General features: G+C 33.5%; 1 protein-coding gene across 23 annotated transcripts in view; it reads right to left on the minus strand.

The window, feature by feature from the left end:
• Nucleotides 1-12,659, minus strand: part of LOC129004258 (sodium channel protein para-like) — a 136,189-nt gene that overhangs the window by 38,712 nt on the left and 84,818 nt on the right. For 10 of the 23 annotated variants that reach the window (XM_054432775.1, XM_054432758.1, XM_054432761.1 and 7 more), the window contains 8 exons: nucleotides 8,695-8,786; nucleotides 7,582-7,794; nucleotides 6,518-6,575; nucleotides 5,229-5,373; nucleotides 4,518-4,682; nucleotides 3,979-4,059; nucleotides 3,179-3,352; nucleotides 1,598-1,663 (listed from right to left, as the gene is read on the minus strand). In XM_054432775.1, coding sequence (XP_054288750.1) covers nucleotides 1,598-1,663; nucleotides 3,179-3,352; nucleotides 3,979-4,059; nucleotides 4,518-4,682; nucleotides 5,229-5,373; nucleotides 6,518-6,575; nucleotides 7,582-7,794; nucleotides 8,695-8,786 — 994 coding nt within the window. The remainder of the gene's footprint in view (nucleotides 1-1,597; nucleotides 1,664-3,178; nucleotides 3,353-3,978; nucleotides 4,060-4,517; nucleotides 4,683-5,228; nucleotides 5,374-6,517; nucleotides 6,576-7,581; nucleotides 7,795-8,694; nucleotides 8,787-12,659) is intronic. The other 13 variants (XM_054432771.1, XM_054432767.1, XM_054432769.1 and 10 more) reach the window with 2 other exon arrangements.

The following is a 12,659-nucleotide window of genomic DNA, read 5'->3' on the forward strand; positions in this document are numbered from 1 at the left end:
TCCCCTCCAAGGTCAGTAAACAGAAAGTTTGTACAGGTATTTTTTTAAATAGCATTGTTAGTACTGTAGTACTGTATAGTACTGGAATGTTTGTAAGGCTCAGAAAGATTAGCTTTTCAATTACACACAATGAAAAAAATTGTGCATTAAACAATAAAAAGGCTGTTTGTACCTGCAATCCTAAAAACAAAAAAATTCTCATTCCAATTTCCTTACAATTTGCCTGAATTATGGTACCAGCAAAGTACCAAAAAGACATTTCAAAATTCCATATTATCACAAAGTGTTTATGAATCTCCTGAAGAACACTGTTCAAGTAAAGCAAGGTAAAGCCACATTTGAATGTGGGGTGTTAACATTTAATTGCAATGCATCACATCAAGCAACAGTTAAATTTTTGTTAGTCATGCATAATGGTGACAGGTAGAGAGAGGCAAAGACAGAAATTGTTGGTAAACTTCATTACAAAGTAAAATGCCACAGATTCATTGCAAAGTTTTACACTGAATTAATTATCATAAACACACCCTTGTGAGGTTTCCAACAAAACACATGTAACAAAGACTCGCAGCAGACACACAAGACAAACCTGAGTAAAGCTTAAAATTACTTGTGCAAATACTTTGTTGTACTAGTATTAAACTTTATGAGAGTTTCTTTCAATTCTAAATATTAGGTTTTCTGAAGATTATGAATATATTTTTGTTTTCACGATAAGTAATTGTTATTTCCTGTCTTATATGATTCAATTTTAATGGAAAACTTTCTTACACACCTTAGACAGTAAAAAAAAAACAAGTTAAGGAGTAATGTACACACATAAACATACATTTCCCTCTAAATTTAGTGTAAGTTAAATACAAGGTTTTAGATAAAAAAATGTTGTAAAAATAAAAGGGGGTGTTCTTGTAGAGATGTAAAACATTTGTTAAACTGTAAAAAAACTGTTCTGATAAAACGTCAATTATAAACCATCACTAGTTTCAAACCCTTTATTATGTGTTAAATTCATTGTTGGACTTGGGGAGTTTAGGTTACCTAATGGGTTATTGGGGACAGTTTCCATCACTGAAAAAAATTTTGGGATCTGAAATTGGAACCCATATTTAGATTGTAAGGAATATAGAAAAATACATGATTAGTAAACAAACTCTTTAGCTGAAAATACCTATTGTATAGAACAATCAAATTAAAAAGACAGAAAAAAATAAAAGATGAATCAAAACTACCGGCCCACTTGATGCTTGAGTTTTCAGACTGTGTAGTTATGACCTTATGTGTTTAATGTTATTTCACTTATTCCATTTTTGGTGGGAAACATTAGGAATTGGTGAATACCCTGTTTGTTAAATAATCTTGTCCTAGGTTTCTTCCCACTAGAAAGGTCTGATTCCACATCCCAAAAAGTTGTGAACCCTTTTTAACTTATCATTGATGGAATGTCCACAATAATTCTTCAAACAAGATCTTGATTGCTATCAGATGCGTTTGATATGCACACATATCCCTCATCACTAGTGCTTGGTTGCAAGTGTACAATGAGACAGTAAAACAACAAACAGAGACAAAGACAGAGACGGAAGTTCACCACGTTTACCTCTGCATCGCTGTCCTGGTAAGCAAAATGAAACTGGCTTTTAGTTGCAGTCTTTCTCAATGCCACCTACCCCAACAAAAACAAATAAAAACGCCTAAGAATGTGCGCTACCCCCAGACAAACAAATCAACAAGACGACAGAAACACAATTGTGAGACTAAGCGTGAAACAAACGTCTTATATTGTAACATGTGGTGTGTAAATTATCGTAAATTGAGAAACATAAGGATGATTTGTGATGATGCATCTGACTAAAGTTGAATAGATTACTTTTTAGCGAATTTCCCTATAGGGAAGTAGCTATTACCGTAGGTCTCATGGTAAGACTTAGGCCCGGGACCGATTTACTTTTTCATTTTAATGTCCCCAGAGGCCAAAAACACCATTCGTTCAAATTTTTATATATGTATATATATATATATAGATTTATATATATATATATGTGTCCGTGAACACGATAACTTGAGTAATTTTTATCCGATTTTGATGAAATTTGGTTTGAAGGTGTAAGGCGGGATAAACTTGAATGAGTTCGCGATCCAGCATGATCGGACCATGAGAACAGGGTTTTATGGGGTAAAAATTGGTTTTTCACACTTCTTACCCTCAAAACACAAAATTTCCCAATTTTTCTCTAAACCTTCTTAAAGAGCTTAAAAAAACAAACATTTCAGTATATCAGAGTGTTTTTGTACGGTTATTGGTTACGGAGAAAACTAAAAAAATGGTAAATTTAAAATTCCCATGTTATTCTTATGGAGAATATTGTAAAATGTTGTAGTTTGCTTGTTTATGGATATATTTTGATCAAACTTGGCAAATTTATTTATTTTATAGTAAGCTATCAATATTTTACTAAAAACACACTTCTTTATTAGTTTCCTTGTAGCAGCAAACCTAGGTACTCGTTAAACCTAATGTTATTTAAATAGATCAATTGAAAATCAATTCGGCCAAATGGAAATTCGCTTAGACGGCAGGTTTGCTGCGGCGGGGGTATTTTCAGGCCCTTTTGTTGACAAGTCTTAGTATTTCTGCAAAACTGAGGTTTGGTTAGTTTACAAAGCTTTTAGGATGAAAAGTTTGGCTATATACACAGAGGTAGTAACATTATCAAATTTCTTTGTTCGCCACATAAATTTAATATTCAGTTTTTAATTTTTTTTTATTGTTTGATATATAAACGAATACAACCAATGTAATCTCTGTGCTGTATTTGAATTGTCAAACCATTCTTGTCAAAGAAGTAACTTGCTTGGCTATGGAACAATCTTTTCCGTATTTGGTTGAGGGAAATTGAGAGCATAAGAAACCAAAGCTGTAGATAGCTTGGAATTTCACTACATTACTATTTGACTACTTCACTACACTAGTTGACCCAAATATGAATGGAACATGATTGTAGGATAGGTTAGGTATCCTAACATGTATACCATTGTTGATTATACCAATAGTTTCTTCCTGACTATTTATTCCCATAAAGACAACTTGGTTTAGTTTTGAACCATAAAACTACAGACTTTTCTCAGGATCAACTTCCTGCACAGCTAAGCAAAGTTGAGTGTATCGAGTGTGACTCACCGCGCTCACTTTGCGCACCTTCTGCCCCGTGGACGGTCTACCCTGACTGAGCGAGTCACTGCGGATACTCATCTTCTCTTTGTTGTTGTCGTCCGCATTGCCTTTCTCCTGATTGACAAACAGTTCGTAGCTCGCACACGACATGTCTGATGGTGACTTAGCGACGCTCGCCACCTGTTGACAACATGGAATATTTAAATAACTAGATTAAATTTTAAGTTCATGGCTACTTTGGAAGTAACTGTGATCAAGCTTAACAGCCTGGGATTTCAATGGACAATGTTGGAACAGCAGGCTTACCTAAATGGTAGAAAGTCCACCCTGGCATTATAAACACAATTAGAAAATGTCACAGCATTTTCAACCAAGGAGGGATCAGTTAGAAAGAAAGGATATTTTTCATATTTTCAAACTATTTAACCTACAAAGAAACATTAGTTCATTTAATTTATTGAACATCAACAATTTAAGTGTATGAATTTGAAACGAAAACTAGGAGCAATAGATTTGATATCCTAGTATGGAAGCCTATGTTGTTATTACCCCACAGATAGTCTGTAGCAATGGCGATTCAATGTGCGATTGGATAGCACAACCAACTACAAATCCAGGCCAGCTATATAATTGGCAGTATATTTATCTGTACGGTATAATCATGTGCTGTAACAAATCAGCTCTTTCTTTGCATAAGTTTCATGTACAAGCTCAAGTCCCACGTGGACGAGAAATCATAAGGTTAAATAGGCCACCACCCTCTTAAAAGTAATAGATAATATCTTATAAAATTCCTAACATCTTACCTCGCCTGCTTCTCTCGCTGCGGCCGCCGCTGCCGCTGCTGCTCTTTTGTTCTCTTTCGCCACAGCCGCTTCTTCTGCTTCCTACAATTATAACATAATATTTATTTTTTTAGTTGACTAGGTATAACATTTTGGACAGTAAAAACTATATGATTATTTTTTATATATAACTATATAAATTGCTTTAAAATATACCTATAGAGAAAGTGTTTTAATAATTGAAAATGTAACTTCTTTAAGTTTCAATCTCAAGATGAACAAAAATGTAGACGACAGCCTTCTTTTCTCGGTGTTTAATCAAAATATATTTATAATCTTTAGAGGAAGACACTACAATAGTGCTTCCTTACTATAATTCATAACACTCATAGTCTTTTTTTATTGACATTAATAGGATTTAATGATTTGCTCAATTTTCGTCACCTACTGCTAGTTGTTTTCAAAACGTCACTCGTAAGAATATAAAATTCCCTTCTCATCATTGCAAATTTTCATTTATTCTGACAAATCGTTTAGTTCCGAGTCAACTGTAGACTTACTCTTATCGCCTCTTCTTCCGCAGCTTCTTCCTCTTCCGCCTTCTTCTGGAGTTCATCGTACGACATAGCGACAATGGCCAAGATCAAGTTCACTAGGTAGAACGAACCCAAGAAGATAATAACTATAAAAAATAACATGTGCCATGGTCCCGCTGATCTCAACACCTGAAAACATCAGACCAGTCAACAATCAACCGACATTGAGATATACAGAGGAAACATATTTTAAAATGAAATCTTTCAATCGGTGTCAATTCTCATTTTATTTTCTCAAACGGTTTGTAGTAAATATAGTAAAATTGTTGGGTTCAAGGTAAATTAGGTTCAGATGGCCCAAGCTTCTGTGCAAACGGGCAATTAACATCTAGCCGCACTAAAACATAGGGTGCCGGTTATTGACAGTGCTTGGGGTAGGGGTAGAGGTTTACACTGAATGGCAAGGCAGGGATGATTTCACAAAAGTACCCTCGCCAACTTCCTCACCAACCCCCTCGCCAATATCTACTAACTTCTTTTGCAAGAACTTTTGTTATATGAAGAAGAGGGAAAATGTTTTTACTCATCAAGGAGGCCAGCCTATAGTGTGAGTCCCCCCAAATTGATCAGACAAACCCCTTCTACTCTGTTGGACAAAGAACTGATATTATTTGTAAATTATTGTTAAAACAAAATAGGATGAGCATTTACCAATCAGATACGCAAAATACTCACCAGCTGGTAAAGATTTTCCCAGTAGTCCTGCGTCATAAGCCTGAAGGCTGACAGAAAAGCCCAACCAAAGGTATCGAAACTCGTATATCCGTAGTTGGGGTTTTTGCCAAACCCTTGTATACACGTGTAGCCAGGTTTACACATGCTGAAAAGACGGAACATTTTATGAGACACTTAAAAATGTATTTGTTCAAAAGGTCTCAAAATTATTAAAATGTTCAGTTATTAAATGAAACTATCATAAGCATCAACAATTTGAGTTTAGTAGTTTTCAGCAGTCAGCAGTTTATTCCTGAAAATATATCAACATATACAGAACATCTGGTCTTAACCGAACCTCAAGGGACCAGGCCTTTGGATAACATATAATGGTTGGTTAAAACAGGCAATTAGGTAAACATGTAAAATACTGTAGAAATAAATATTTAATTGATATTTACATTAATAAAAAAACTAATTGAATGCTTAATTGTACTCAAGTAACAATAAAAGTACGCAAAGTGATCGCCTACAGTGATTTAGTCGTACATTTCACGGTGCAGATTGAAGGATCACCATTGTCGTAGAAAAATACGGCCCGCCTATTAATATATTTGTTCTTTGGAAAGAGTGGAGTGGGAATGCCGTTCTCAAGCGTTCTTACTCTACTACACCACTGATTGTGTACATACATTTCTGCACCATAGAAAGTAGAAAGACTGTCTGTCTCTTCTATCCAGTACTAAATTACTTTCATTTTTGATGTTAGCCTCCGGATTACGTTGAATATATAAATTGGTTTAAATACAATAGTTCTAGTAATCCAATAGTCGCAATTTCTGTCACCGCAACTAGTTTCGACTTCATACAGAAGTCATCCTCATTATCATTGTAAATGTACCTTTTTTATGTGACTATGTTCGTGTTCGTGTGCGTGTTTGCGTGTGAATGTACCATGTGTGAATCGGCGACCTTCTGATGAAGTGATTATTTTAACATCCACTGGACGCCTGAGGATGACTTCTGTATGAAGTCGAAACTAGTTGCGTGACAGAAATTGCGACTATTGGATTACTAGAAGCAGGTATTTAAACCAATTTATACTAAATTACTCTTGAAAACAGAATTTTTTTTTTAAACAACACACAATTCAAGTTTTAAAATGTTGGGCAAATAAACCAACCTACATACCGGCTGCCCAAGCAGAGGCGGATAACCTAAACCATGGTTGATCCAGGGTTGGTTAAGACTGGCCTACTGTAGTTTTACGACACTAATTTAGCTTGACCAGCTAAATGTTACAGACTTACCCGGCTCCTGACGCATTTCCACACAGGGGATAGTCATTATCCTCTCCATCCCAATTGCCTGAAAACAAGTACTTTTTAACAAGGTATTTTGCCCTACAATAGTTTTTGAGGTACAGTAGCATTTTGTATATTGGCTTTATTAATAATTAATCACTTCCATTTTGATTAACTTCAAATAGTTACCGTAATTCTCAAAAATAAATAAATAAATAATTGATTCCATGCAATGTTCCATACTTGAAGACATCCAAAAAATAATACATGTCTTCAAAAAGTTTATAAGTACAAAACATTTTCGAAGAGTAAATTTTCATAAATTGTTATAAGGCAATAATTGTGGTTTATTACAATAAAACAAGGAGTAAAACCCCAAAAAAGTTCTCCAAATAAACAAAACTTTGAAAAGTGTTTGTTTTGTTTCGAGATCTGATCAGCGAGTGTTGAGATGGAGTGAAGTCTTTGTTGTGTATCAAAATCATTTTTACTATAGGTTTAAACTTTAAAGTAAAGATTGATCTCATGTTTTTGGTGACAGTATCAGAAGTTAAATTTATTTTAGTGTTTGCTGTTTCAAAAAAATATATATTTTTAGGTTAGGGCCAGGAGATTGATTGCATAATAATGATTTTATTCAAACCTGGGTTTTTGAAAACCTTGATCAACCAGATAAAAAGTTTCCTGTTCATATTTCATATTCGGAATTCAAATTTTTAAGGTTTTGGTTTCAGTTTTTAATTAAACATTTTTGACCACCACCATCACTACAGTAGTGTAATAAATAATATGTAGCATGAGTTAAAAAATATTTTCTTAAAATCATATATTTCTTTAAAACAGTTACTAGTTAGTAAGTTCAATAAAATATCCCAAGAAGTTCACTGTGTTTCCATTCCCACTGAAATCAAACTCAGTCTTGTGAGTGTGTTGATCCAAAACTGACACTTGATAACATTTCAATCAATGTACCGGTATGTATATTAAAATTTTACACCTCAACCATTGACACTCAAACAAGAGGTTTTAGTTTAAAAGATCCCAGTAACCACCAAGAAAGTACTACTTACTCGAGTTACTGCACCACCTAAACCAGGTGTCGTCCGACAGGTTGCCCGCGGAGCCATCATCAGGGAAGTTTTTAATGCATTTCTGCGTCAAAACTCCCATGTAGATTTGAAGCCCCATTAGCGCAAACACCGACAGCGAGAACATTGTCAAAATTATCACATCTCGCAGATTCTTCACTGATTCTATGACGGCACCGACGATTGTCTTCAGACCTGTGAAAATCAGAATGTAAAGTTGTTTAGATTTTTATTTGCCTCAAATGAATAATAGAGTAGCATAAGTATGGTTGACAAAAAGTATCTTGAGCTAGACATAAGGTTGAGGTATAACTCTGTAAGACTGTCAACTGATCTATTGACCTTAATAAGAAATGGCTAATGTAATCCAAAAGACTATACATTTCACAGGATTGGGTTTAGGTTAGATTAATTTAAATGATTCCACAACTCGGATGGCCAGTGGTTAAGACCAACATAAAAACAATAGAAACTAAAAAACCAGCAGCACTGATCAAAATATGTGTACACAAATGTTTCTTGTGAGGTCAAGTTAAAATGAAAATTATTCTGAACTGGAGAGAAGTAGTCCCCATGATGTACTAGCCACACAAGCAGCACGAACAACTGATGTTGAAACAACTTCATGCTCTTTACGTCAACAACCAATCACCAGTGTGACTAGGCAACTGGGTGCAAAGAGTTACAAATTATACAGTAGAACCCCTCATATCCGACCATGTCGGGACGACCAAAAGGTCGCAGGAAGAGCATAGCCTGCAGTTTCCTCGACTTCGGTATTCGTCTCCTGTGACCGCGGCAACAGCCATGAGCTTAACTTGCAGTTTCGGCGAATTCGGTGTTCGTCTCCTGTGACCGCGGCAATAGCCATGAGCGTAACTTGAAGTCCCTGCGACTTCGGCAATCGTCTCCCATGACCCATCAGCCTTTCGGTTAACTGATCACACTCGGCGTTATCGCCCCAAACAGGAAGCAAATAGATGGTCGCATCCTAGGTCCAATATCCAGAGGAGTCAATTATTCCAAGGTTAGATAGGAGGGGTTTTACTGTATATTAATTGAGTTTACAAATTGGTACTTTTAGCCACTACTTACCTGGGACGATTGCGACAGTTTTGAGTGCTCTCAGAACTCGGAAAGTTCTCAACGCTGCCAAGTTCCCGAGATCTATTCCCATTGTAACATAGCTGCAAGTAGCCAGAGCAAAATATTCAGATGAAAAACAAACACAGGCAAGAAACTGGAAAAATTAACTGTGAAATGTTAGTCTGTCACAGTAGAGGAACCTAGTAACAAGAGACAAGTTAAAAGTTTAAACCACGTACATTATTTTGTAACAATTCAAAACGGTTTACTCTTCTCAATGTTACCCAAATTAAGTTGATTTAGAGGCATGAACACTTTACAAAATTAAAATTTAAGCGGAATAAACAAATTAACCTATCTAGAGATATAGGATATTAGATATTTTAATTTAGGTACAAAACATCAGAATATCAGTTCAATTAGAAAATGGAGTGTATTTCGGCCGATGCAGATGAAGTTAACTAAACATAGGTTATTGAATTAAACATAATATTGATAAAATAGAAATTTAACTATATTATAGGTAGCCAACTGGCTATATTATAGAAGTCAAAAAAATATTATGCAAGTTTTAGACAGGAGTCAGATAAAGCAGCGAATAAACTGTTGAAAAATGTTTCAATGCAGTGTAATTGAAAAAAGTTCCAAGTTTACACTAAAATTTGCAATAATATCTAGACATCTGTCAGCAAAGGTATTCTTAATACTTTGGTGTATGGAAATTAAAGGATTTTCCTGAGCATCTGAAATATCATAATTTCATCAGTATGTCATGCCAAAGAGGGTGTATATTCCACATCATACAAATTTTTTTACCATTCACAATCTGATTTGTGTAATTTTAAAGAGATTATTAAAGTATTCAAAAAATTATATTTTTGTAATTTCACCTTTTCTTTATTTATTGGCATTCTTGGGGGGGGGGGGAAACGTGCAAGGAAAAGAAAAATCTTGTCAATACGACTATAGGGTCCTGACTAATGTTGTTAGATAAAAATAAGCATTATTTTACGTTTTAATTTTTATATCCTCCAAAATTGACCTTATTTTATTTTTAAAATATATGATTTGTAATTTTACTTTTAACGATTACTTGATAAATATTCCAAGTATTTATGCAAAATTATTTTCTAGAGACAAAAACTATCCTAACATTTTTGATCGTTCTTACCAGTAATTTCAATAATAATAAAAATTTATTATATCTAAGATGAGTGAAATGAGACTAAACAGCTAGAATACACACGGAAAGCTGGGGACTATCCTCACTAAGACTCGACTTCTCTTGAATACAAATATTTCAGAAAAAGGGTCATGCAAAAACTACCTATGCCTACCAGGTGACCTCTTAAGCAAACTTATCCATATAGTTTTTATTTCTGTGATATAGTTCACAGCTTTTAACATAAGTGAATTTTAAGGTTCCAAGACAGCATAAAAGAAATACTACACAGTCTAGAGTATTTCCAAATTGTTAAAAACAAAAATTTCAGATATTGTTTAAAAAAATCAACCTATAAATTTATTTGCTGACCTTTCAAAAAATTAAGTAAATGATAATATTTTTTGGCTTTGATACAGGCGAAGATTTTTACTTGTTAATTCTTACCAAACCAATTCATAATCTACAGACATAAAAGTTTAGGTTTATTGACAAATATTTTAAATCTTTAACTACACTAGGGGCTTGAAATACATTGAACATGGTTCAATTTTTAAAATGCCATACTTTTAAATATAGGGTATAAAAATCCAAATATCTTTTATTAATTGCCACCTGATAGGACAAATATACAATAATTATGAAGAAGAAACTGGTCTAACAACAATATAAATTTATTATTCCATAAACTCCTCTACTCTACTGTCATAGAATGGGAACAAACATCAAATATAATCTAGACAACATCCTAGACTACAGTTCAGTCAAAATGTTCAAAGTTATAATTTAATTGGAAGTATACCATTTCACAAAAGACAAAAATCATTTACACTATATACAATTAGTTTTAGTGATTAAAATTTTGGTAAACCAGTTATATTGATGTTAACAGATCTATGTAAATTCTTGATGGTTGTAAACCTTGTAAACAAAACTTGATAGTTTCAATTAATTAAACTAACTATATCCAATATCTGTCATGTAAAAAAGTGTTGTTGTAAATTTTCAGTTTTTGGAAAACTAAAGTTGGATATTACAAACTAATCTAAAATAACATTTATGTAGCTTGCTTTGAAACTCAAACAATTCTGAACTTCTAGCTAGACCTATAAAATCGTCACCTAGAACTAAGCTAACGTACAGGAAACAATGATTATATTGAACACTTAACAATTCACCACGAAACATTGAAAGAGAAACCAATCTAATGACTAAATAGGATCACTGTTAACTGTCCTTATTTTTCATTCACTTAAAAATCGTTTGGTAAATAACTAGTAGATATGCATACATTACTTTTATATACTAAAATTTGAAAAGTTTTAATCTTAACCCTTGCAAACATTCTGATTGATAAGTTGAAAAAAATAAGAATTTCAAATAAGATGATTTTAAGAAATTCAAATTAACTATTTAAGGACAGTTAGAAAAATCCTATCTAAACTAAGATAATAGTGATATCGTTATATCATTTAACTTACTTATTCCTTTTCTGTAACTGTTATTAGAATTCCATCAATTAGGCTTATGAAAAAAATAGCGGAAACTATGCTTAATTGGTTCCAAGGGTACTATAGATTGGAAGTACTGTATCATATTAATAAATAAACTCTCAGCATTTTGATTCTATAATCTATAAAATATAATTATAAAATATAATCTTCCCATGGTCCCAAGTATTCAATAATGGTCAGGAAGTAATCTGTAGTGGTGATCATGTCTTATATTATAATATTATTCAACCTCTAGATATGTATAATGTCCCCTGTGCTTAGTGCAGTGTGTTTTAAGTTTAACTAAATGTCTAGAGTGCTTGCGAGAAGAAAGTTAATGCACACTTAAAACTTTACAGGAACACAATTTATAGGTACTAATTTTGGTATATTTTGTTTTTTATTTTAATATATTTGATTTTGATTATCGATAGATTTTGTTCAAACGAATTACAAATTGGTTTAACTGGATGAATTCCCTTAACAATTAAAAAAGTGAAGGGACTAAGACAAAACTGTGTGCCTACCACTGGATCAATTCAGATGTGTCAAACAGTTTTTTGGAACAAGAGATTTGTCGACATTGATCTGCTTTATTTAAAGATATTTTTCATAGGCTACTGCATGGGATTAACAATGACAATTCGCTAGGTGACAGTATCAAGCCCTTGTATATATATCATACCTAAAGTGGTAGGCCTGTCTACACAGGTGTCTAGAAAACTTATAAAGAAAGCCAAGAATAACTACCGTCCCTGCATTGGAGGCTTTTCTTCACTAAAACGCTGATGGTAATTTTATTCTTATATCTTTGTCGAACAAAAGTATTTTTTAAAATATAATTTCCTCCCTCTAAACTTCATTATATTTTCAGAAGACACGTAAAAGTCTAACAAAACAGAAACATTATGTCTATAGATAATATTTCAATAACCACTGACGTTAAATTTGTATATTGTTAATTAAATTTTTGTAATGTGATCCCAGCTTAATGAATTGAAGTGCACTAACTTTCAGTCTATGTGTATAGTGCTCTTGTGAAAACCCACATGCTTTTTAATGATCTTGGAACAGGAACGAACCGAGCCAAACTGTTGTGGAATCAAGAATTCTTCGATTGAGTGAAAATAAAAATCTTTGTTAACTACATAAGGGTTAATGTAAATGAACAAACAACTGTTATGATGACAAAATATGTTTAACGTTAAATTTACTAGTGTAAGTAAAAATGTTGTTGTAAGCAGTGCCATAGTTATCTAGGCTGACTAGGCCACGACCTTGAGCCGCCAGCATAAGTGGGGTGTAACTTTTTGTACAAA

Source organism: Macrosteles quadrilineatus, unplaced genomic scaffold (genome assembly GCF_028750875.1).
Source record: "Macrosteles quadrilineatus isolate MER2022 unplaced genomic scaffold, UCM_ALF_1.0 Scaffold_9__3_contigs__length_116548681, whole genome shotgun sequence".
NCBI lineage: Eukaryota > Metazoa > Arthropoda > Insecta > Hemiptera > Cicadellidae > Macrosteles > Macrosteles quadrilineatus.